This window comes from Macrotis lagotis, chromosome 6 (genome assembly GCF_037893015.1).
Source record: "Macrotis lagotis isolate mMagLag1 chromosome 6, bilby.v1.9.chrom.fasta, whole genome shotgun sequence".
NCBI classification, from domain to species: domain Eukaryota; kingdom Metazoa; phylum Chordata; class Mammalia; order Peramelemorphia; family Peramelidae; genus Macrotis; species Macrotis lagotis.
Genome location: NC_133663.1, coordinates 218,747,906 through 218,775,304, shown reverse-complemented (window position 1 = coordinate 218,775,304; position 27,399 = coordinate 218,747,906). Strand labels below are relative to the sequence as shown.

General features: G+C 34.5%; 1 protein-coding gene across 1 annotated transcript in view; it reads right to left on the bottom strand.

Annotated features, from left to right (window-relative positions):
- The window catches only part of LOC141491396 (ephrin type-A receptor 6), a 1,165,986-nt gene that overhangs the window by 130,789 nt on the left and 1,007,798 nt on the right, over window positions 1-27,399 (bottom strand). Inside the window, exon 14 of the mRNA XM_074192302.1 lies at window positions 11,869-12,078. Within this exon, the coding sequence (XP_074048403.1) occupies window positions 11,869-12,078 (210 nt within the window). The remainder of the gene's footprint in view (window positions 1-11,868; window positions 12,079-27,399) is intronic.

Here is a 27,399-nt window from a genome sequence, read left to right as displayed (position 1 = left end):
TAGTGTATAATATTATATACATGCAATATATTTATATTATAGGAATATATATATATATATTACACATGCATACATATATTATAAGCATATTATTTCCTCAGTTAAAATGCAAGATACTTGAAGGTCAGGTCTGTTTTTCTTTTTATTGTCAGAATTTAACACAGTTCCTAGTCCATAATGAGTGTTTAATAAATGCTTATAGATTAAACTATTGTTTCTTACTCTACTGCAAGTTAATATAAAAAATTTAAGACATTTTTCCATATAAGATTAAATGTAATCTATCATCACCTCTTATTTATTTGTGCTGATGGAGAACAATGACAGTATAATGGATAATCCAAAATTTTGAACTTTGATTTTCTTATTATTTTTAATTGCTTGATCTACATTTCTGGAAAGGTATATAAAAAGGCAACTAAGCTACTCTGTGTAGATCTTACTTAGTTAACTGGAGCTGGAAAATAAATTCAGCTGACAGTCTTTCTTATTCCCTTCTGGCTCCTTGTCTGCAATCTTTTCTATTATAGGAATAGACCGAATGCTGACAAATATTACTCTCTTGCAGTTCTAGATGAGTTTAAAGAATTTCTCTGAGTACAAAGTAAATAAGAAAAATTATGATGTCAACTCAATTATAATTATACAGATTTTTTACCATCAATCACAAGTGCTTTGAATTTCAACACAGCAAGTAATTGAGTAGAATTGCTGCTAAGTATAAAGAAGAGAGCAAGATTTTCTATGGAAAAATAAAAATTGAAGATGATTTTAAGACCTGATTGACATGTTGCTATTTGATGATTGCATTTATGACTTCCTATTTAAGAGAAAACATTTATTGTCAAGGAAAGCATAAACTCCCCAAGGATTATCTAATGTCTTATAACATTGATTAATAAAAGCTTTTTTTTGGCATAAATGTGAGTGCTATGGGGCATCTTTCTAATGTTTTTCAAAGGTAAATGAAACCAAATTTTCATTATTCTTAGGCAAAGTAATTTCACATTTCCAATCTGGGCATATATATGATAGGCAAATTATATTTATAACAAAACAATAGCAAACCAATGAACAAGTTTATGACTATGTTGTTGATAAGTTGTTAATGATACTGAAGCATACTTAAAGTGGGTGCAATCTTTTCCATTCTCTTGATTTATACAGTCCCTAGCTATGTCAACCTCTTATCACTTCTTGTCTTTTTATATTGGTTTCCTAAATGGTTTCCTTGCAATGTCTCCCCTCCCTGATTCATCTGGAGGTCAAATTGATATATCTAAAATATAGATAATCACATCAGTAATCTACTCCAAAATTTTCACTGGTATCTTGCCTAAAGAATAAAAATATATATCACTGGCATATTGCTTAAAGAAGAAAAAGATTATAAAATGCTCAATATGTAATTTAAAATCTTTGACAATGAGCGTTCCATCTACTTTATTTAGGTTTTTTTCAAGGCAAATGGGGTTAAGTGGCTTGCCCAAGGCCACACAGCTAGGTAATTATTAAGTGTCTGAGGCTGGATTTCAACCTGGTTGAATTCCTGACTCAGGGCCAGTGCTCTATCCACTGTGCCACTTAGCCGTCCCTGTCCCATCTACTTTTACAATTATTATTTCTTATCATTACTCTTTCTGTATTCTTCATTCAGTTCAAACTGGTTTGCCTCCCATTCTTTTTTTCCATATATGAGGCAACCAGATGGCATAGTGGATAGAGTGTTAGACCTGGAGATAGGAACAGCTGAGCCCATAGTGAGTGTCTTTTAAATGTTTATTTATTAAATTATTAGGTCTCAGATATTTGTTAGCTATGTGATCATGGTCAAGAAATTTAACCTTTGGTTGCCTCATTTGCTTCATATGTAAAATGGGGACAATAATAAGAGCTACTCATCCTCTTCTCGCCAGGATTGATGTGAGGGTTATATGAATTTATAGTTTTAAAGAACTTTCTAAAACTTAAAGCACTATTTGCATGGATATCATCATCGTCTTCTTCATCATTATCATCATTCATCCTATCTTCACCATGCCATTTTTTAAGTTTTCTCCCATATTTGGAGTACACTTCCTCTTCACTTGCCTTTTATGTTTCAGTATCCTTGGCTTCCTTCAAAATAGCTCATGGATCATCTTCAATAGGAGGCATTTCCACATCCTTTCATTTATTAGAGCTATGTTTCTTGTGAAATTACTTTCTATAATTGTATTTATTTATCTGTATACATGTTCTCTACCAGAATTTAAACTTCCTGATATTAGTTTTGGTTTTGTATATCAGAGCCCAATGTAATGACTTGAGCATATTAGGAACTTAATAAATTCTTGTTATATTAAATTTAAATATGTTAAAAGGATTTTTCTATTTAAATGAAGAATATTGAATCATATTTAAAGGAATATTACAATGAGCAAAGAATGCTCCCTTTGTAAGTTGAGTATTCATATCTCTAATTAATGTTTTGTATAAATTTGTGTAAATTTTTTTTCCATATAGAATTTGATTACAGTGATTTGCTTATGTTATAAGGGCTTGAAGTTTCCACCAGGTATTAATTCCCATGAGTAAATATAAGCAAATCTGGAACTAAAAGAAATTATATCAAGCTCAGAGATTCATACAGAATCTCTATAAAATGCTAATGTTCATTATGGAGTTTTCATGATAATTTTGAGGAAAATATATTTATGAAGTCATGGCATTCTTGTTTGGTAATTCTAATCCTAAACTTTGTGACTCAGAGTGATTCTTAAAGGGATGCAAGACCTTGAGAAAAAATCGTGCTATGTCTTACATTTTCAATTATGAATGAATTCCTGTCAAAATGAATATCAAGATCAGTTTTGTGAAAGAAAATATATTTTGTACGCATGCCTGTGTGTGTGTGTGTGTGTGTTTGTGTGTTGTGCAGAATGAGTATGGAAGGATATTTTTTCTGCATTGATTATTGTTCCTAAGCCTAGCTATTTTTCTTAAGTTAATGTTATTATCAGAGTTGTAATGAACAGAATTTTTACATGGGACAAGTGGTTGGGATGAAGGGTTAGAGTGTGTTTTGAAGTAACTTCAGGGTTTCCTCCTTACTTCTTCTCCCGACTCCACAATCTCCTTTGACTAGGTTGTCTAATACTTAAATGTACTTGTGATAGCATAACTATGGGCATTCCTTCTAATAATTCACATCACAGACCCGCTGTTTCTGTCCTCTTATTCTTGTCCAAACTCTCTCTCATATGTTCTCCAATGGGAATATTCTTAATGTGCTAAAGGTCTTCTGAATTTTCCTTGATATCACCAGCATGTCAATGGAGCAAATAGGTCCTCTACTGATCATCTGTCAGTCCTGCTCTATAATCAGCTCTCTTTTAATCCTTGAAAATACCCTGTACCCAACTTTCTTTCTTAATTCCTTATTTGCAATGCCTTGCTTCTAGCATGCATCTCTCCATTGTTTCTTAGTGATCCTCAACCTCAGAAACTATCATATGATACAATAGCATTTGAAAAATATTGGCATTGAAAAGATGGATCTTTGTTTCAGTGAGAAGTTGCAGTCCTTCAAATGGACATTGCAATTTTCCAAAATCAATTCAGTTCTCAATGTCCTCCACAATTTTAGAACAAACTCATTGTCCATTTGCAATGTCAATTCAGGATATATAAGACATAGAAAAGTAGAAATATCAGATGGATCATTTTCACATCCATATAATAAAATTACATTCAATAAAGGTCAGATGAAAGGTAGATTAAACATTAATAGAAAACTAATTTAATCATAAAGTTGGTTATAAAAGTCATAGAAGCAACAAATTACTTTATTAAAGAGAATGACAACAAGAAGGCAACAAACCAATATATATGGAATGCAGCTAAAGTAGTATTTAGGGGAAAATTTACACCTCTTATGAAGAAAATAGAGAAAAAGTAGATCAATAAATTGGGCATAAAACTAAAAAAAAACTAGAAAAAGAACCAATTAAAATTCCCAATTAAACACCAAATTGGAAATCAAAGGAGAGATGAATAAAATTGAAAGTAAGAAAGCTATTGAACCAAAAAACTAAAGCTAGAAGTTGGTTGTATTAAAAAAAAAACAACACAATAGATAAACCATTGGTTAATTTGATTAACAAAAGGGAGGAAGAAACACAAATTAAAATATGTCAGGAATGACAGGAGTGAATTTACCATCAATGACATAGAAATGAAAATAATTATTAGGAGCTAATTTGCCCAATTTTATTCCAATGAGACTGGCAATCCAAGCAAAATGAATGTTTATAAAATATCAATTGCCAGATTAACAGAAGAAAAATTATACTTAAATAGCCCATTTAAAAAAAAAAGAAATTGAAAATTCATAAATGATCTTTTGATGAAAACTTCCCTAGGATCAGTTAGATTCACAAGTGACTTCTACTAAACTTTAAAAAAAATGAATTAATCCTAATACAATATAAAATATTAGAAAATTAGGTAAAGTCTAACTAAATTCCTTTTATGGCACACATATGGTTCTGATGCCTAAATGAGGAAAAGTGAAAACAGAGGTAGAAAACTATAGACCAATTTCCCCTTATGAATATTGATGCAAAAACTTTAAATGAAACACTAGCAAGGTGATTATATCACAAGAATCATACACTATAAAAATGGGATTTATATCTGGAATATAGGGATGGTACAGTATCTGAAAAACTCTCAGCACAATTAGCCATATCAATTACAAAACTAATAGAAATCATATGGTTATCTCAAGAGATACAGAAAATTTTTTTGACAAAATAGCACCCATTCCTATTAAAAATACTAGAGAACATAAGAATAAATAGAGCTTTCCTTAAAAAAGTAATCTCTATCCACAATCATCAGAAAGCATTTTCTGTAAAAAGGATAAGCTAGAAGCCTCTCCAGGAAGATCAGGGGTAAAACATGGAAAGCTATTATCACCACTCTTATTCGATATTGCATTAGAAATACTAGCTATGTTATAAGAGAAGAAAAAGAAATGGAAGGAAATAGAATAGGCAATGCGGAAACAAAACCATTACTCTTTGCAGTTTATATAATGGTTTACGTATAGATTTCTAGAGAATAAACTAAAAGGTTATTTGAAATAATTAAATACTTTGGTAAAGATGCATGCTATAAAATAAAGTCATATAAATCATCAGCATTTCTATACAATAAATTTCAGCACCAAGAAATAGAAAGAAAAATGACATTTAAAATAATCAGATAATATAAAATACTTGGGAGTCATCCTGCAAAGACAAGCTCAAAAACCAAATGAATACAATTACAAAACACTTTTCACAGAAATAAAGTCAGATCTATACTACTGGAAAAATATTTATTACTCATGGGTAGATTCATAATATATATATATATATATATATATATATATGTATCAATGGGTAGATCAACATAATAAAAATGACAATTCTACTTTATTCTATAATAATCATACTGCCAAAATATTTTTATAGAACTAGAAAAAATAATAAAACTTATATGGAAGTACAAAAGGTCAAGAACTCAAGGGGATCAATGAAAAAAAAGTGTGAGGATGGTATCTGTACCAGATCTCAACCTATATTATAAAGTTGTAATCATCAGAACAATCTGATACTGGCCAAGAAATAGAGATGTCGACTTGTTAAATAGATTAGGTACACAATATACTGTAGTAAAGAATATTGTATTTTAATGTTCAATAAATTCAAAGATCTATACTTTTGGTACAAAAACTCATTATTTGAAAAACTGGGAAAACTGGAAAATAGATAATTTTGGTAATACTAAATTTATAAAAATTGTACAAATGAAACCAAAGTAACCAAGATTAGAAGGAAAGTAGAGAGGTGGTAATGTTTTTATAGCAAATATCTTTGATAAATATCTCATTTCTCAAATATATAAAGAACTGAGTCAAATTTATAAGAATACAAGTCATTTCCCAACTGATAATTGATAAAATAATATGAACAGGCAGTTTTCAGACAAAGAAGTCAAAGGTATTTACAATGAAGTACAATATCAATGTTTGTGAAATTCCTGTATAGAAAGGTATCCCTGACATCCTTCTGGACCATGAGATATTCCTTAGAAATATAACTTTGGCTGGGCTCCTTTGGGTCTGAAAATAGTCTGATAGAACCCAAGGGGTCACGGATATATCATAAAATGGTCTGAAGATTTACAAAGCACCCTTGTTAGCCTAATTATCTTGCTGTATCTGTTAAATTCCAGGACTGCCTTCCCCTTCCCCAGATGTGGCTGGAACCATAAGATAGTAAATTCCACTCCCTCAAACCTATGGGAAGCCTGTGAATTCCTAACTCGCTCCATCTCAGAAAATATGTTCAAACATTACACAAAACCCTGACCCTCCCCCCTATCTATACGGAACCCTATGTTTACATATGTTTATGACAAGATAATCTATCTAATTGCTGTCTTTGCTTCTATATCCTCCTTGCTCTCAGTATTCCCCCCAAAACACTATAAAAACCCTAACCCTTGAACACCCAGGTGCTGTCTGATTTGAGTACTCTTCATCCCCAGGCAGTCCCCAAGAAATAAAGATCTCCATATATCAACTTCTGGTCTCAGTGTCGCTCATTAGGTTCAGCACTAGTAATATGAAAAATATGCTAAATCACTATTGATTAGAGAAATGCAAATGAAAACAACTCTGAGGTACCATCTTACATCTATATGATTGGCTAATAGGACAAAAGAAAAATGATATATGTTGGTGGGGTTGTGGGAAAACTGGAAAGGTAATATGCTGCTGGTTGTAAGCTGATCCAAACTTCTGGAGAACAATTTGAAACTATGCCCAAAGTGTTATCCAATTGTGCATACTCTTTGATTCAGCAACACCTCTACTAGGTCTGTATACCATAGATTTAAAGGAAAGGAAAAAGGACTTATATATCCAGAAATATATAGGAGCTCTTTCTTGTGGTGGCTAAGCATTATAAATTGAGGGGATCAATTGGGGAATGACTGAATAACATGTGGTATACAACTGTAATAACATATAATTATGCAACTAGAAATGATGAGCAGACTGACTTTAGAAAAACTTGGAAAGATTTATATGAATTGATGTGGAATGAAGTGAGTATAATAAGGAGAACATTGTATATAGTAACAGCAATATATACCATGAACAACTATGAATCACTTAGTTACTCTCAGCAATACAATGTTCCTCAAGAATTCCATTGTACTCATGATAAAAAACATTATCCTCTTCCAGGTAAAGAACTGATAGTATCTGAATGCAAATCGAAGCTTCCTTCCTTTTTTTTGCCATGAATTTTACATGAGTCAGTTTTATTTTATTCTATTTATACTATTCAATGTTCATGCTACAAATTTCACAAGAAGCAAAAAAGCAGATACCATTTTCAGTTCCAGGTCAAAATCAAATGAGAAAAATAGACAAAATGCTTCAAAAGAAGCCCTAGAACCCCATCAGCAGTCCCACAGACTTTAGACAATGTACTTAAAACTGAAAATATATTCACAAGAGGTTCTCTTATCTTTGTGGTGGCCACAGAGTTCGTGTCTATGTCAATGTGTCTTTATGTCAATGCCTTTTCTTCTGGGATTGTGAAAGTCTGGCACTGAATGCCTTCTACTTGATAAGGGTTAAAACTCTTTTGGTCCTTGAGATAGAGTTGTTTGAAATAAATCTTATTTCCAGAAATACATCAGACTTGGGTCTGGGATGCTAAAGAGCATTGGATGAACTTCTTTGCCTGCTGGCACACTTGCACCTCTGAGTCTTTGGTGTTTGCTTTGCATAGTACAGGTTCATGTTGAGCTTCACAAGAGACAGGATGGCTTTAAACTGTTCCCTCTTGTAACTGTCTTAATCAGAACCCACCCTGAGTCCATCAAAAAAGTTGGGAGCCTGGAATGCTTTTGCTTGGAGAGACCTAGCCTGTCCATATCCAAGTATATCAATACCACTGATATAAGCTATAAGGAAAATAAATGAATCTTTCCCTGGACAGTGTGTCCAAACCATAGGCTATTTTTGTTTCCCTCCCTCCCTCCCTCCTTCCCTCCTTCCTTCCTTCCTTCCTTCCTTCCTTCCTTCCTTCCTTCCTTCCTTCCTTCCCTCCTTCCTTCCTTCCTTCCTTCCTTCTTTCCTTCTTTCTTTTCTCCTAAAATATGACTAATATGGAAATATTTCATATGATTGCAAATGTATAACCTAAATCAGATTGATTCACTGTCTCTGGAAGAGGTGAGGGAAGGAAGGAACAGAATTTGGAACTCAAAACTTAAAAAACAATGAATGTTAAAAATTGTAAGGTGATATGTTCTATTTTCATTTTTAATTTTTTTTCTTCAGGGTAGTGGAAATGTCCAGAAATGAGTCAATCCTTCCCCATTATGAAATGTATAAGTTCCCTAGGCACTGCCTTTAGACTACTAGGAACCATTGATTGGAGAAGGGGAGGGTATTTAATCTAGTATTACAGTCTCTTGTATCAATACTGGGTGTTTACATTCATTTTGGGTCATAATATCTCATGTAGCTTTGCCCTGCCAGCTGGAACTTTGGCTTCAAGATACCTGAGCACAAGCTGAGTTGGTACCATCCTATAAACCTACTGGACTTATGGCTCCCTGCTACTTCCTTACTTTTCTCACTATACCTCCACCTCTGGACATCAGTGATTATTCTTGCATATTCTTTTATTTTATTTTTGCAAGGCAATGGAGTCAGGTGACTTGCCCAAAGTCACAGCTAAGTAATTATTGTCTGAGGTTGGATTTGAACTCAGGTCCTCATGACTCCAGGGCTGGTGCTCCAACCACTGCACCACCTAGCTAACCTGATTCTTGCTTATTCTTGATGCTGCTGGAAGGGTCAGAGTAGAGTGGGAGAAGAAGAGCACCAATGTTTAAAACCTGTGCTATGTAAGAAGTTCCTTTGTCTTCTTTCTTCCTCCCCTTCCCCCTCAATGACCTGGAAAGGAAGCTAGAGTGCCTATGTATCTTCCTCTAATTGATGGACCCTGAGGTAATGTCCTATGTGCCTCAACTTAGTTATGACTCTAATCACAGTCACCTCCTTTCTCACATTTTAGGGAGTAATAATCTCTCTAAAAATTGCTCAATTGGTATTTTTCAGCATTCCTCAAAAATCAGGCTTTGGAGCAATTACTGTATCTTGGGAATCAACCCTAGGAAATCAATCTCTTTAAAATGTTCTTAATCTAACTGAAAGATTTACAGTTGTCTGACTGTTATCTCATTTAATGAAAAAAAAATAAGAAATCTATTCTATTCCAAGTCTGTATTTTAGTATGATTAAAACCAAAGTGATAGCTTCAACCTTACTATAATTATATGTGAACTCTGATGATGATGATGATGTTAGAATTGTTTGTAATCTAAGAGGACTATATCATCATAAATATGATGACAGGACTTACAAAACTGTGTTTATTATAGTGAGGGGAGTGTTGTGCAAAGATCTTTCTCATTTGTCTTTACAAGAACCATTTCACCCCATGGCCTGATTTTCGAGTGATTAGTCCATCGAGAAATGTGAATTCTACTGAGTTCATGGATGCTTCTTAAAACTCTGTTTGAGAGAATGGTATAGACATATTTTGTATGAAATATCTAGTTTTTGTAAGTCAAAATTCCCTTGAAAAAGTACAAGTATATGCTATGTGATGATACATTAATGTAGGTCCTGACAAATAAGCCAATTTTAAAAAAATGGGTTTTTTTTGCTGTTTTGGAAATAATAACCAACAGCATATGCTGCTCAAACAGGTTATCTCTGGGTTGTTTTTCAACAAACTTGGCTTCAAGTTTGTTTACTGATTTCTCTGGCAAATAATTATAGAATATTTCTTTTTGAACAAAGTTGTAATATCTTATGTGTTAAAACAACAACAAAATAAAGTTACTAAATCTTGAAATTATTTTATGAAAAATGATGTTGTACAGTCATGTCTGACTCTGTGACCCTATTTGGGGTTTTCTTGGCAATCTGGAGAGGTTTGCCATTTCTTTTTTCAGCCTGTTTTATAGTTGAGGAAAACTAGGGCAAATATAAGTTCAATATCTTGCCCAGAGTCACATAGTTAAGAAGCATCTGAGGCCAAATTTGGACTCAGGAAAATAAATCTCTATCTATTGTGAAACCCAGTTGGTCTAATAAAAACATTGGTGCAATTCAAAACAGTACTATTTAAATCATATTCTTATGTTTAGGCTATTTTGTTTTAGCTAGAATTTTGAAGTCAAATTTTTTTTATTAATTACAATAGTCAAGTATCTAAAAAAGGAGTTAAAACTGTATAAATTATCTATATTTTGCTAGCCAGTTACTTCTTTTCCTTTTAAGAAATTTGTTTTAACTATTGCAAATATAGCTTGTAGTTTTTTCTAAGCTTATTAATAATGTGATCGACAGAAAAAGCTTTTACATTTTCCTCACCCTTCCAAAGTTATTTCTGGTTGCATATTTGCAAATACCAAGAGGTGAAAATATATGGACCTTGAACCCTAGAGATTATGATGTTTTTCATTAGGAAATGAGAATGAACAGAATTTTGAAAATAAATTATTTTATTTATAGACACTATCTACTTGTTATGAAAACTTTTCTTCAAATGAAAAGATCAATTGATACCTAATCATATACATCAGAATCTGAGAGATTAATGTGTTTTCTTTAGAACTGTACCTCTTTGTTATAGAAATTAGTGAAAATGCCACTGATAATAAATCTAATGGAGCTCTTCTTAAAAAAAAACAAATTAAGGGCATAAAATTCTGTGTTTAAAATTCTGAACTTTGTTTCAATCTTTTAATAACTGAATATCAAATTAGTTTAAAACCCCCATAGGAAATGAAATGAATATTGACAATAGAATGAACATGCATCTTTTTTCATTAACATTGGATATGAGATAGTGAGAACTGAGAAACAAATTGACTTGGCAAGCTTTGCTGAGTTATTTCTCAGAGCAGTCGACTGGCAGATGTGTGATTATTCACCAAAGACTATTAAAAAAGAAAATATTTCACTACTTTTTTTTAAATTTGCAGATATCCTCAACAACTAACTACCGCAAAAGATTAATGAAATTTAAAGGACTTGGATTTGATGGCCTAGAAAGATATATCTGAATGACTCTGGTAACTACTTTAGATTGCAGAAGCCAAGGAAAAAGTTTGCAATCTAATAGGTAGATTAGCTATCTCAACCTAAGTTTTCTCTGATGATAAAATAGAGATCATTGATAAAAACAACCCCCTTTTTTGAGAATCAGTCTCTTTTCTTACGATAGACATATATTATCATACACTTTTGAATCTTTGCATAAAATTTGCTGTAAGAATCAAATACTATATATGGTAGAGCTTTACTGTAGTATTAGTTGCAAGTATATATAAAGTTGAGTCTAGCTTCGGTGATATTCAGGGACACAAAATAATTTATGTAAGGATTTTTTTTAATCTACAAGGCAATCCTGTAGCATGAATACCAAAGATGTTATACTAAGCACTGATTTTAAATTGTTCTTGAGTATCTCTAGAATTTATCACAGTGATTTCCATATAATATGGACTTAATAAATGTGTATTGACTGACTAATTGAAAGAAAGAAAAGAGCAATCTGATACTTGGTTGACAATTTAATGGTATTAAGAATCCCCTTAATGAAATTTTCATGTTAAATATGAGAATATAGAATTACCAGAATTTTACAGATCATATGGACATCTCTATTTATGAAGCATTAGAAAGAAAAGAAATAAACAAATGTATAAAATGGAGAAAATTATATAACAGAAACTTACAGTTGTTGTATAGGCAGCTTCTGGGTCATCTTCTAGTACTCGAGAGAGACCAAAATCAGATACTTTGCATACTAAGTTGCTGTTGACTAGAATATTTCGAGCTGCAAGATCTCGATGTACATAACCCATATCAGAAAGGTACTTCATACCAGATGCAATCCCTCGAAGCATACCAACCAACTGAATAACTGTGAAGTGACCATCATGTTTCTGAAAAGAAATCATATAGTTTAAAAATATTTTATAGATCCTAGGTACTAAATATCATTTATGACTTCTATGGCACTTCCAAGAGAATATTAATGTTTAGATATATCTCATTGGGAAAAAAAAAGGAAAGGGGAGGAAAAGCTGTTGGGATAAAGGTTCATCTTTATTCATCTCATTCCTATTGAAGAGGGGAATATAACAACATTTAAAGTAGGAAGAAAAATTTAGTTGGACATGACTAAAGAAATTCTCTCAAAAGGAAACAAAGAGGGTGACTAGGCGGTGCAGTGGATAGAGCAACAGCCCTGGGGAGAACCTGAGTTCAAATCTGGACTCAGACACTTAATAATTACTTAACTGTGTGGCCTTGGGCAAGCCACTTTCAATAGTTATGAGTTCTTGCTTCAACTACATAATTATAAAAGAAAGAAAGAAAGAAGTGTAGCAGTATATCAAGTTACCTAAATGCAGAAATGTACAAAGACCTGAAAGGCCAAAGAAATTACATGAAAAAACCCTGCCAATATAAAATTAGGCCAGATCATAAAGGGCAAGTGAAAAATAATGGTGGGGCAGGCTCAGATAAACTAAACTGAAAAAGGATAGATAGCTTGTCAACTTCAAGAGACTGAAAAGTTTACATTTACATTATGTAAGGCAAATTAGTAGAAAAGTTTATATTAGAATGTGTTTTTTTTAGTTTTTTGCAAGCCAACGGGGTTAATTGGCTTGCCCAAGGCCACACACAGCTAGGTAATTATTAAGTGTCTGAGGCTGAATTTGAACTCGGGTACTCCTGACTCCAGGGCCAATGCTCTATCCACTGCATGACCTTGCCACCCCTTATATTAGAAAGTTTTAAGTTTTCTTTGAAAGGAACTGAGAAACAGCATGTTTGAGAGTCAACAAAGAATACCTCAGTTGAAGTCATGCCTCTAACATATTTACTGTGTGACTCTGGACAAGTAAGTTAACTTCTCAGTGCTCTTGGCAGCTCTCTAAAACTAAGTTGCAAAGTGATGAACAGTATTGATAGAAAACATTTATTTCACTGGGAGTTTCTGTAGCAATGAAACTACAGGTTTAGTGCCTACTTTTATAGCTTGAAGGAAATGTATTGTAATGGAAAGAATGCCAGACTTGCTTGGGTTTGAGATCTTATTCCATATATTTGTTTAACCCTAGAAAAGTTAATCTAACTTTTCTGAACATTAGTTCATTTATCTATAAAATGAGAATAGCTGTATTTCCATCCCACCCCATGGGGTTATTGTAAGGATCAAATTTGGTAAGGTATATGTATGCAAGATTTTGTAACAGGGCAAAGCAAAAAATAAACAATTTTTGTCATGACAAATAGCATATTTCAAGCACATGAATTAGAATGATTGGATGGAAAAAAATCCCACTGAGTTTTAAAGGGGAGTAATTACAACAATGTTATGATTTATATTCTGAAATTAATCCATTTAACTTAAGCATTTATAAAGCAACTCCTGTGCTCTACGCAATGTAATAGATGCTTAGGGACACTGAAACAAAAATAATAGAAGCAGTCCCTATTCTATTGAGGAATACTATAGCTACATAATAATCATAAGGTTATTGTTGTTATTATTTTGCGAGAGAAAGAAGGCTCTTGTTGCTAGTAGGCTTCACATAATCCTTAGATTCCTAAATGTAAATAATCACAATGCAGATTTGATAATCAATATTAAGTTTTTAATAAAACATTTTTAAAAAAAATAGTGCATTATGAGTTTGATCTTCTTAAGGTAAGAGAGGAACTTAAGAAAACCTCAAGCCTTTAAGACTTCTCTGTTGATTTTACAACTCATATTTTTAGACTGAATAGCTGTTTAAAAACAGAGAGCTCTACAACAACTTAGACACATTATAAGGAGCACCTTCAATATCTGTGAGACCCAAAGTAGTTTTCAAAGGGACATTAATTACAAGTAAGGAGTACCCAAGCTACCGAAATTATCTGACTCCACAGCTGTCATATATATTTTGTCTGCTACATGCAACAGTGATGCATTGATCGGTTAAATGAATAAAACTATTACTGTAAATGAATTAAGAAAATGGACAGTATACTATTTTATCTCCCTATAATCATTATAACATCTCTCAACTCAAGGGGATAGATACTACAGAAATGAATACCTTTTAAAAGAAGGGAGAAATTTTTTCAGCAAAATGATCCATATAGATCACTACTGTATAATTAATGTAGAAAAGATAACCCAGAGAGGGAAAACTTGAGTGTTATTAACTTTTTATGTTTCTAATACATCTTCTGAGACAGAGCACTCTGAGACAAAAATCTCTTTTCTATAAAATACTATACTTATCTAACTCTGAATTGTGAATTCCCAAATCTTTGAAGGAAATTGAAAGCATAAATTCTTTTGGGACAGAAAAGACTAAGATAAATGTAAAGGGGTAGCTGTTGTCTAAAAAAATGCAGTTGTTTGGCATCATGGCTGATGGACCATAAACTGTTATGGTCAATTTCAATTAAGTTTTGCAGGATTCAAGAATAGCAAAAATTATGAATTCAAACAAATATTTATGAAATATCCACTGAGTGGAGGGTCTCGTACATTGAGGACAGAAAGTTAAATAAGGCATAATTCCTTTACAGTTAAGAAACTTTCTATCTAGTAGCCTAGAATGAGAAAGATATGGAGTTAAAATTATCATTATCACATATAAATGAATGAAAGGAATGAGTGAATGCTCTATGAAGTCTATCAGTAAAATACGTGAAGAACATTTCAAGATAATTGAGAAATCATTTCCAAAGGCATGCAAGGATGGGTTGGGAAAAGAAATTAGTATAAAAAGTTTGTAGATGTCTAAGTGCCTGAGATGGCTTTGGAAAATGGTTATAATTTCATTAGATGGAGATGGAGTTGGTGAGGAAAACATTACAGGCATAGGGAATGATCTGGAGACAAGAAGGGGAGAGATCATTTTGTCTTCTGGGGCCAATCAAAACAAGTCAAACTTAGCTTTTTCTTCATTTCTACTTTCTGGCTTTTGTAACTTCTTTCATGTCTTAGATAATGTTCTGCCTTCTGCAAGAAGACTTTTCTGGAGGGGCAGAGTCAAGATGGTGGCTTGAAGGAAAGAATTCCCAGAACCTTGTTCCCCCCAAAACTCCAAAAGCTGATAAATTATGACTTTAGCCAAAATTTAGAGGGGCAGAACCCACAGAAAGACTGAGTGATGCAATTTCTCAGTCCAAGACAACTTAGAAATTCCACAGGAAAGGTTTGTTTCACCAGGACCAGGGGTTGAAAAGAGCCACAGTGAAGCCAGGCCAGAGCAAACCAGCTCCAGCCTTCCAGGAACAGCCTATGGAGTGCCTGGGTCCCTGAGGGCACCAGTGTCCATGGCAGAGGGCAAGGTTTCCAGACCTCTTGGAGCAAAGATCACCTGGAACAGCTTGAAGGGATGGTGAGAGAATTCTGCGAAACTAGAGTGAGCACAGAGTGGAGCACTGACCTCAGAGCAGCCCTACGGTAAGAATCTGCAGTGGGAATCCACAAAGGCATCCAGTACTTCCAGAGCTCCCAGCCCACAGATGGTAAGGGGGTCAGGGAGACTCAGAGAACTCTCTGTTCTCCCTGGGAAAGGACTCTGCTGTATGCTCACACTCAGATCCAGGTTGGAGTTTGGGCCCTCATACAATCAATAGCTGCAGGTCAGAGGGGAGGGCTATGGTCATCCACATACCAGAGTACAGGTAAGAGAGCAGTCAGAACCTCTCATAAGACCTTGGAAGAATTAAGGTCCCTGTGGGGTGTCCCAAACCGCCCCCCTAAAACCTTGGAATCAGTCATAGACTGAGGAAATGAGCAAACAACAGAAAAAGAAGAATCTGACCATAGAAAATTACTTTAGTCCCATGGAAGAACAAAATATACACTCAGAAAATGGCAAACTTGAAGCTTCTATATCCAAAACTTCCAAGAGAAATAGAAAATGGGCTCAGGCTATGGATGAGCTCAGAAAAAGACTTTGAAAAGCAATTAAGGAAGGTAGAGGAAAAATTGGCAGGAGAAATGAGAGTGATGCAGATAAATCATGAAAACTAAGCAGTTTGGTGAAAGATAAAAAATTGAAGAAAATAACATGTTTAAAACTAGTTTAGGCCAAATGAAAAAAGCAAAACAAAAGACAAATGAGAAGAATGCCTTAAAAAGCAGAATTGGGCAGCTGGAAAAGGAGATAAAAAAGCTCTCTGAAGAAAATAAGTCCTTCAAATGTAGAATGGAACTAAAGGAAGCCAATGACTTTTTGAGAAATCAGGAAGAAATAAAACTCTACCAAAAACAAATTAGAAGAAAATAAGAAAGATCTCATTGGAAAAAACAACTGGCCTAGAAAACAGATCCAGAAGAGCTAATTTTAAAATTATTGCCCTATGTGAAAGTCATGACCAGGAAAAGAGCCTAAACTTCATTTTCCAAGAAATAATACAACAAAATTGTCCTGAGATCCTAGAAGCAGAGGGTAAAATAGAAATTGAAGGAATTCACTGATCACCTCATGAAAAGATCCCAAAAGAAAAACTCCCAGGAATATTATAGCCAAATTCAAAAACTCCCAAGTCAAAGAGAAAATAGTAAAAGCTGCCAGGAAACAACTAATTCAACTACCTTGGTCAGGATTACACAGGATTTAGCAGTATCTACATTAAGGACTTGTAGGGCTTGAATTATGATATTCTGGAAGGCAGAAGAGCTTGGATTACAACTGAGAATCAGCTACCCAGCAAAATTGAACATCTTCTTTCAGGGAAAAGATGAAATTTTTTTTAGTTGGTTTTTTTGGCAAGGAAAATGGGGTTAAGTGGCTTGCCCAAGGTCACACAGCTAGGTAATTATTAAGTGACTGAGGCTGGATTTGAACTCAGGTACTCCTGACTCCAGGGCCGGTGCTCTATCCACTGTGCCACCTAGCTGCCCCTAAAGATGAACTTTCTATGAAACAGGGGACTTTCAAACTTTACTTTTGAAACAACCAGAGCTGAACAGAAAGTTTGATCTCCATGTATGGGACTCAGGTGTGAGGGGGTGGACAAGAAGGACTAATTATGTTTTGCATGTTTTGCACTGTTTCTATTCCTGCATGGGAAGAAGATACTGATAACTCCTATGAACCATCTCAATTACAAGAGCAGTTAGAAGGAATATATATATATATATAGATAGATAGATAGATAGATAGATAGATAGATAGATAGATAGATATGTGTGTGTGTGTGTGTGTGTGTGAGTGTGTGTATAGACAAGGCACAGAGGGGAGTTGAATATAATAGTATAATATGGTATAAAGATGGAGTCAATGGATGATAAAGGAAAGTACTGGGAGGAAGGGAAAGGAGAGGAAGAAGGGGCTAAGATATTTTACATAAGAGTCAAGAAAAAGCTTTTTCAATAGAGTGGAAAGGGGGAAGGCAAGGGGGAATGAGTGAGCCTTCATTCTCATCAGAAATGGCTCAGAGAGGAAATAACATACACACTTAATAGGGTATAGAAATCTATCTTACCCTAGAGAAAAAAAGAGAGGATAGGGATGGGATAAGAGGGAATGGGGGGAGTGAAGGGGGAGTAGGTGATAGAAGAAAGAGAAAAGATTGTGGGACAGGGTACTCAGATATAACACACTTCTGAATAGGCACAGGGTAAAAAAAGAGAGAGAATTGAATAAATGAGAGTGGGGAGGAATAGAGTGGAGGGAAATACAGCTATTAATAGCTACTGTGGGAAAAATATTGAAACAGCTTCTCTGGTGGACTTATGATAAATAGGGCAACTCATCCCAGGGACAGAACCATCAGAATTTGAATACAGACTGAAGTACACTTTTTCTCTCTCTCTCTCTGAATATTCTTGAGGTTTCTCTTTCTTTTTGGGAGGGAGCGGGGTTTATGTTTACTCTCACAACAAGATTGTTATAACAATACAAAATAAATAAACCAAAAAAAAGGAAAAGAAAGAAGTCTTTTCTGATCCTCTTGGTATCTATAGACAACTGGAGATTTAGCCTCTGTATACTGCTAGTACAGTTTGCATATTGCCTTCCCCATTGTATTATAAGTTTTAGAGGACTGTTTTTTTTAACCCTTTTTTGTATTCACAGAGGTCAGTGCAGTGTTTGATATTTAGTAGATTTTTGATAAGTTTTTGTGATCATTGATTCTTCTATTTGAAAGCCCTTTAAAATGTATATATATATATATATATATATATATATATGTTTATGTATATATGTATATATATTTATGTATATGTATATAAATAAATATTTTTCTTCTTCACTTTCTTGTCTTTCTAGTAACTTCCTCTGGATATTTTCTCATTTGTTAGTATTCTTCTAATCTTATGGCTCTCAGAATTGAGCTCTTTAGATGATCAGATCAGGTAAAACACTGTCATTATCCTTATTCTGGACACTATTAATACTTCTCTCAGTGAAGTTCTAGATCATATTATCTTTTCTTTTCTAATTGCAGTAGTCTATTGCTCACTTATATTGAGTTAAAGATAGAGAAAAACATTTATATCTTTTCCAGATGAAGTTCTTTCTAATCCCGTCTTCCACATCTTGTATGTTTGACGTTGGTTTTTGGATTCCACACAAAAATCTTACATTTTTTCTTATTAAATGTCATCTGTTTAGATTTGGTTCAATAATGTGGTAGGTTGAAAATTGTTTCCTTTTGGATCATGTGCTCTCCAAAATGTTAGTTATTTCTTATAGTTTTGTTTTATCTTTGAATCTCATAAGCATATTATCTATGCTCTTTACTCAAATCTTTGTTTTTAAAAAAATGCTGTGTTAAATAGTACAGGAACATGCCAGGATCACTGGGCTACATTTCAAGGTGAAGTCAAGTCCTTAATATCCAACCTTTGGATCCAGCAAGTTCTGAGCCCAACTAATGTTGGATGCATCAGACCCATATGGTTTCATCTTATCCATAAAGACAAGACTTTGTCAAAGACTTGGGAGATCATTGGGCTTCCCTACAACCTTTTCCTTGTCATTTCCCATTCAGATGAGTGACCTAGCCTTTTAGGTTTTATCTTAAATATGACAAACAAAAGGTTCTACTCCTCTCTAAAAATAATTATATTGAGTTTAACAAACACCAGTTTAAATGTACATTTCCATACACAGTAGAATAAAGAAAAAGGCTAGTATGTGAAACTATAGGTCTCTATTAAGTACAACTTGCCTTTTCTTTTAAAGTATATCAAACAATAAGTCAATAAGCATTTAAATGCCTACTATGTGATGTGCTAAGCACTGGAGAGTTAAGGAGGCAAAAGACAGTCTCCTGCCCTCAAGAAGCTAAGAGTCTAATAGGGAAGATGATATGCAAGCAAATTTTTACATAGTAAGTTACATCCAGGATTAATAGAAAATAATTAACAAAAGGAAGGCATTAGAATTAAGAGGACTTGGGAAAGGCCTTCTGTAAAAGTTGGTATTTTAGTTGAGACTTAAAGGAAGCCAAGGAAGTCATTGTATAATTAGTTCAAACTGCTGTTTTCAAAACTGTTCCGTTTGTGTTTCTTCCTGTTCTTCCATTACTATCTATGTTGAAATGTCATCTTGTCCTGTTCCAAACCAGTCCAAGTCAGTATAGTAATAAGTTTATAAGTAGGCAGTACAAAGTGGGTAATGGCAGGAAATAAGATTGCTAAGGTGAATATGAAAACTTACACAAACCTTCCCAAAGATCAAAGGAGCACAATTTACAAATTGTATCATTTATTAATCAAAATTCACATCCTGGTAATATGTACTGAATCATTAGATGTCATTTGGTCACTTCTGTAAAGATTCTGGATGTTATATGTAAATTCCAGACAAAATTCAGGCCTTCATGAAAGCACCAGATTAGCAGAACCTCAAAAAAGTTCTGATAACTTTGAGATGATGACTTAAAACTTTTACTGATATCTTGGAGATGATGCGGATAGTTAATGAACTAACTTCAATTAGGCACAGACAAGGGTTAGTATGTTCTCTGCAAAACCCTATAAAATGAGACCTCAAACTCTTTTACTCATGAGTTCTCTTCCCTCTCCATTGGGTCTATGCTGCCTAATACTTCCAACTATAATCTTTGGTTACATGAATGATAACTTAATGCCTCTTTCCCTCCCTATCCTCTTCCTCACACTGCCTATTTCCCTTCACCAGTCCTCTGTCTTACTGTCTGCTTCTGTACCCCATATTGCCACTTGTTTCTGTGCCCTCTGTGGTTATCAAAGTGTGACTCCTACTCTGTTTCCCACTACCAATTATGTTTTTTTCCCTGGTAAGTACCCAAACCAAAGAACTAATTATTCTTCAAAGCTCTTCTATTCACAGTATTGAGCTTTGGCGGAAGGAGTAGTTGAAAGTTCAGGTAGAGGCACAGTTAAAATGGAATGGACCTGAAGGATGGGTAGGACTGAACTGGATAGGGAAGATGAGAGCATGGGATTGGGAAGGTAATAGGTGAAGTCAGGTTGTATTCGGTCTTATTTCAGGATGACAAGGGAGCATTGGAGGGTAAGCTACACAAGGATCTTTTCAGCAATAGGAGAGGACTGGTACTAAGAAGAATTAACACATGAAAGTTAAATGCTAAGGAGAAAGACATGTTGGTGCAAGGACTTCCATAATCTAGGATTCTTAGACAAATTTTTTTTGGCCAGGTAGATTGGGATTATTCAGTAACTAGTCTTGAAGTGGGGTTGGGGGAGTAAGACCTGGCTGATGACTGTTCTCCTTAAAGTCTTTGGGAAAAGATGAATGTGCTCACAGTGATAAAAAATGATATGTCATAGCATATGACTTTTTTATCACATACTCAAGTGGTAGTCAGCATACCCTGACCTAATCTCTGAAAAATCAATTGGCAACAAAAACTATTAGCTGCATAATATGATACCTTAAGAACTCATACAGAATTGTTTCAAGTCATTTTGACATAGGAGGGCTTTGAATTTCCATCTTCAAGATGAACTCCAGGGGTGGCTAGGTGGCACAGTGGATAAAGCACCGACCCCGGAGTCAGGAGTACCTGGGCTCAAAACACTTAATAATTACCTAGCTGTGTGGCCTTGGGCAAGCCACTTAACCCCAATTGCCTTGCAAAAACCTAAAAAAAAGATGAACTCAAGCCTTCAATTCTGTCTTTTATTCTCATAACTATCATTTAAAGTCTTGGGTAATGCTATCGTGAGGGGATACCACAAAAAACCTGTTTTTCTGATTCATTCTTTTTCATTCCTTCTCTCCCTCAGGGAAAGAAATATTCTAGACTATTCATCTGGAGCAGCAAAAGTCTTTCCTATTCTCCTCCCTTTTGGATATTTGTCTGAGAGCAGTTTTAGGATAATTTGAATAACCCATGTGGGGTGCTTCCTCTGAACCTTAATGCATCATGCAAAGGTTTTTGACATGAGTGGCAGATGCATCTGTCATGCTCTGGAGAAGAGAGGAAGCAAGTAATATTGAACCACTATAATGTTGTATAACAATATTTTTGCATTGGAAAGAGAACAGAGTTTAGTATGCTGAACTTGGAATTTGAATTTGGACCTGAGTTTGAATGCCATTTCTGCCACTAATTGGCTGTAAGCTTTTGGATAAGATAATGTTTCTTGGCTTCAATTTCTTCATTTATAAATAAGATGATTAGATTAGGTGGTGTCATAGGTCTCTATCTGCTTTACAACCTTATCTGAAGCATGAATTTTCTCTATAATATGTCTTATGCTTGAAGTGGAGATGTTATTGCCATTAAAGCTAATGAGTGCCTTAGAAAAGCCATCCATCAAACTAAGATCAATGGTATAATTATGTTTTGCTCATAACAAAATTGTTTTTTAATAATTTTTATAACAAAACAATAATAATAGTAATAATAGTAATAAATTGTGTATTTTTTGCTCTGTCTCTTTCTCCCTCTGTCCTCAGCTTAACCAGGCTGCATTTCCTTCCATATCTTAGAATTTGTTGAGGATATAGCAATTAACAGATTCTTTTTATAGCTTAGAAATGGGTGAAAGTAGGGATGGAGTAGGAGAAGTGAATCTTAGGCTATGATAAATGACAATGGAGTTTTCTTGTAGACCCAGAGCTTGTGGAAAGTATAGGTAATTGTTTGCTGAACTAATGACACTTTCAGGGACTTTGAGAGACTCAAATGAGATTATGGATGTTTGTAAACCTTAAAGTGTTATATAAATGACAATTATTATCATTATTAATTAGCATCCAGACCCTCTCCTGCATGCTTGCCAAGGTCAACCAATTTATATGGCAGTACAAAGTTTTTCTGGCAAATGTATAACAAGGTGGGGAAGTGGACCTTTTAAGTTTAATCTGCATTATTAATAGTTTTTGGATTTTTTGACTCTTGCTTAGTATTTTCAGATGCTTTGTGACCTTCATTTGAAATTTTTAGACAAAGATACTGGAGTGGTTTGCTATTTTCTTCTCCAGATCATTTTACAGATAAGAAGACTGAGGCAAACAAGGTTAAGTGACTTGTTGAGGGACACAATATCTACTAAGTGTCTGAGACTGGATTTGAACTCAGATTTGGTGATTCCAGAGCTAGTGCTGTTTCAGATGTGTCTCATAGCTGTCAGAAAAATAATAAATTAAATTCTGTGTTTCTGAAATATAAATGGTCAGTTAAAGTTAATAATGGGGCTCCTAGCAGGCCAGTTCAAACTGATTCCAGAATACCTCTGGGGCACTTCTTTTGGGGAATTCAGTAAGGAACAATGGAAAGAGAACTGGATTGGCTGTCAGAGTGAAGCAGGAGAGCTCTGGGCACAGAGAAATAGTGTACTTTTCTTTTATATTGAAAACAAAATTTGTAATTTTTTTCTGTACTGTTAAAGTGATTTTCTCCTTCTGTATTGACATTTGTAAATCTCCATTTCTGGCAATAGACACCCCCTATGTATCTCCATGCTCTTGTGAATCCTAATCACTCTGGATTTATCATATGCCTGACCTTGATCCCAAACACTGGCCAGTGGGGAAGGCCAGCTGCTCATGCATAATAGATGTTTCCTTACACCAGGTGTTAACCCTTCATACACCAGGCATTAATCACTCCTTAAACCCTGTCTCATTCCTCTCACCCCAGAAGGAGCTTCTGGCCCTTGACAGGCAGCACGCTAATTTGTTTATTGCTGTGAATTCTCCTCCACATAGCTATCTCTATTAAAGAATTCTTCACCCTTTATAAGATATTTAACTGTCTAACTTTATTATTTGTCTATTTATTTGCTATAACTTTTATTTTATGTTTTTGCAAGGCAAATGGGGTTAAGTGGCTTGCCCAAGGCCACACATCTAGGTAATTATTAAGTGTCTGAGGATGGATTTGAACTCATGTACTTCTGACTCCAGGGCTGGTGCTATATCCACTGTTCCACCTAGTCACCCCCTGCTATGACTTTTAATAATTTTTTTTTTTACCCTTGTACTCTGGGGTCAGATGATTCTATGAATTCTTTACCACACAAACCCTAACTCCATTCTAGGCACCCATTAACAAGAGGACCTCTATCTGAATCCTGGATCTGTTAATATTTATCTGTTTGACTTGTCTAGGTCTTGTTCTTTCATATTCAAAATGGAAGGTGGGTTGATTGGATTAGTGATTTAAACTTAAGTAAATAAACTAAATCTTACTTAAGGATCCCTGAAGGTCACACCATTATCTATGTTTTACTGTAACTTTATTTGTTTTAAAAAATATTTCCCAATTGCATTTTCATCTAATTCTGACTATATTTGAATAGATGAGGCAATGTTAGACATCTTGAGAATAGTTCCATCCTTTCTTGTTTAGAATCTATTTAGGATAGTAATGAAACCTCCTCTAATTTAGCTATAGAGGATAGCAGTCCACATTTAGATCTTATAACTATAGATTATCTGATTTTGCTCTGCCATTTGTGCAGACCAGATTGTGAGCCCATCTGCAGAGATAGGGGATGAATTTTTCCATTTTGTTTGCTTTAATGTGGCACCCAAAGCCTGGTAACCAATATAATCTCATGGACAGCATCAGTATTAAATATTAATTCAAATTGAATTGAATTGTTTATGAAGAAAAGGAAAAAAATGTGAGAACTCTGATATTTAATTTTTTAGATCTTTCTACTGAAGATTAATCAGAAGAAAATTATAAATTTTCTTTAATGTCATAAGGTTTCTTCCCAGAAAGGCAAATTTGTGAGAAAGAGTAAGTGCCACCAGCATGTTTACACAATTCATCTTGCGCCTCTTTGGCTCAGAATTTTGTTTGTCTTCATTCTTCTATCTTTTCTCTCTTCTCAGCCTTGCAGCAGAGTCAGACTCTGTCTCTAAGAGCTTAACCTCTAACTGTCAGATGGGGGGTGTCTTGATTAGAAGGCTGTGTTTGAAAGCTATACATAATAATGATTGCTGTATCCCAAAGCCACAGAACTGGAAATAAACCCCAGAGTGCATCTCACCACATATCTAAGCTGGCTGTCAAGTCACAAAAGCATTGTGATAGCCTGGCTCTCTCCCTGACTGGTTGTTTTCCAGTACCTGCTTTTGCCTGCTCATAAGTCTGTACCTTAGGTTGACTTTAGGGATCCTTGAGTCAATGCCAGGATTCTGGGATTATGCCTAGGGAATAAATACCAATCTTTACCACTCACTAATATATTCTTATAAATATATTCATATGCCATGGCAACCCACTTTTTCTTTTCTAAAGGAACAAGATGTCAAAGATATTTAATGAGAGTTGAGAGTTATTCCTGAAATATTCATTGTGGAAAAATATATTGACTATTAGAAATATATGAAAGAAATGATGAGTGAAAAATAGCAATAAGTGTAGCTTCAGTTATAAAAATAGTGCTAACCATAGAGCTTTTTGATAATCAATTCAGCAAATGTTTGTTAAGTACTTACTATATGCTACAAATTATTATAGTCCTTGGGATATAAAGATTAAAAAGGATCTGGAGTTTGGAGAGGATAAGACAAGATCTGGAAATTGCTAGTGTGGTAGTGTGTGGAGAGCTAAAAATCCCCCCATCCCTTAGGGCTGGGACCTTCCCAGAGCAGTGAGCTTTGCCCTTTTTTCTCCTTTTCCAGTTATTTCTGAAAGCAGTATCAAGTTAATTTGAATAATCCAAACCAGCTGTTCTGGATGGAGGCTCCAGATTGAAAGACAATTTGAGAGAGTGGAATCCAAAGTGGGAGGTTGCTATCATGAGTGGGAGATGAACACCTTGGATGATGGGGGGTGGGGAGAGCATATTGACCTTATTCTAGTGCATAAAGTATTTAAGATAAGAGATTTCTTTAAATGGTGCAGGAATGGAACATTCCCTCAGAACCTTGAGAAATCTTTAATATGAAAAAAGCAGTTGTGGGTTTACAAAATAAGTTTTTTAAAGGAATGGAAATGCTTCGACTCTGAGTAATATATTTGAGTTGCAAACACAGTTAGACAAGCTAAGTTCTCCAGAGATCTCACCGGAGAAGATAGAATGAAAATCTAATTCCTCTTCCACAATGTAGCTTTTAAAATATTTGGTATCATGTTCTAAGTCCTTTCTTGACTAATCTAAACATAATCAATTCATTTCAACTAATCCTTATATGGCATGATTGTTCTTCCCCTAATAATATACTAGTCACTTTTACTCCAACTTAACTATGTATCTTCCAGTATAATTCCAATATCTGGAGATATTTCCAGATAAAGTTTGATTGAAATGTTTTTTTTTTTTTGGTATGTCTATCACCTCCCTTTTTCTGGATTTATATTTTGATTGCAACCTAATACTTCTGCTCTTCCATACTTTCTTTTGAAGCTTCTCAAATGCTAAGTTAGCTCTGGCAATGCAATTATCAATTTATCATCTCTGTCAATCTTGTGATGGTAAATGAAGATAAGTGAAGGTAAGTGAACTTATCCATAGCATTCAAAATTCTGACCAAAAAATTCACATATGCATGGTATGCTGCTAACTGGTGGAGGACCTTTGTCAAAATGAGCATGGGTATTAGAGAATTATTTATCCTCTATTGCATATCGGCTTTCCAGGCTGCAGGCCGCAATTTGTCTTGACTTCATTGTGGCATGCCTGTAAAACCTGCAAAGTTTTAGCTATGGAAGACTGAACCTCTTCCACTAGAATTGTTTCAGGAAGATCCTGAAGATTACCTGGCAAGATAAGGTACTGGACAAGTCTTCTCTTAAGCTGAATTGTCAAACATTTTGCAGAGAGTGCAACTCAAATGGGTTGGTTACTGAGCTCAAATGTCAAATGCCCAATCTAAAAAACTATTTTATGGGAAATTCAAACAAGGTCAGTGCTATATGGTGGTTAGAAGAAGTGGTACAAGGATATTCTCAAGTCTTTCAGAAGAACTTTAGCATGTATTGTGAGACAAGGAGACACTGCCTTAGGGCTGCCCAATGTGATATAACCACCTCAAAAAAGCAGTCAATGCTATGAACAAAGCAGGACTGCAGTAACACAAAGTAACTATGAACTATGTAAAGTGAGAAACATCTCTATCCCAAATGTTCTTAAAGACTACTTGTACCTGACCTATGGTAGAGTCTTCCAAACTTATATTGAACTGAGCAGTCATAGATGAAAATACCTTGCTGGAATGTCATTGATCCTCTTCAAAAATAAAGGACAAACAACAATTATAGTTTAATTAATCCAGTCTAAGATCTCATTAACTCTTCTGATTGTTGATTCACACTGATTTGTAGTTTGCAAAACTCCCAGATATTTTTTCATATAAGCTACATTTTAGAAATGTTTTTTCCAACTTGTACTTATCCAGGAAATTTTATGAACCAAGTGCAAGACTTTATATTTACCTTTATAAATTTCATCTAGTTAGCATTATTAGTCTGCAGTTTTAGCCTACTGAGATATTTTTTTTGGGACTCTGTCATCCATTGTATTAGCTATCCTGACTGAAGATTAACTAATTTTTTTCATTTGTAAAATGAGCTAGAGATGGAAATGGCAAACTACTCCATTTTCTTTGCCAAGAAAATCCTAAACAGTTTCCAGGCAGAGTCAGACATGACTGAACTAACTGAGCAACACCATCCCTTTGTGCTACTGGCAAATTTAATCACCATGGATTTTGTGTCCTAATCCAAGTTGATGATAAAAAGAGAAACTAGAACTGGGCTATGTTTAGTAACATGGGACATTCCCTCCCAGTTCCCTCTCTCCTCCTTTCAATTGATATAGA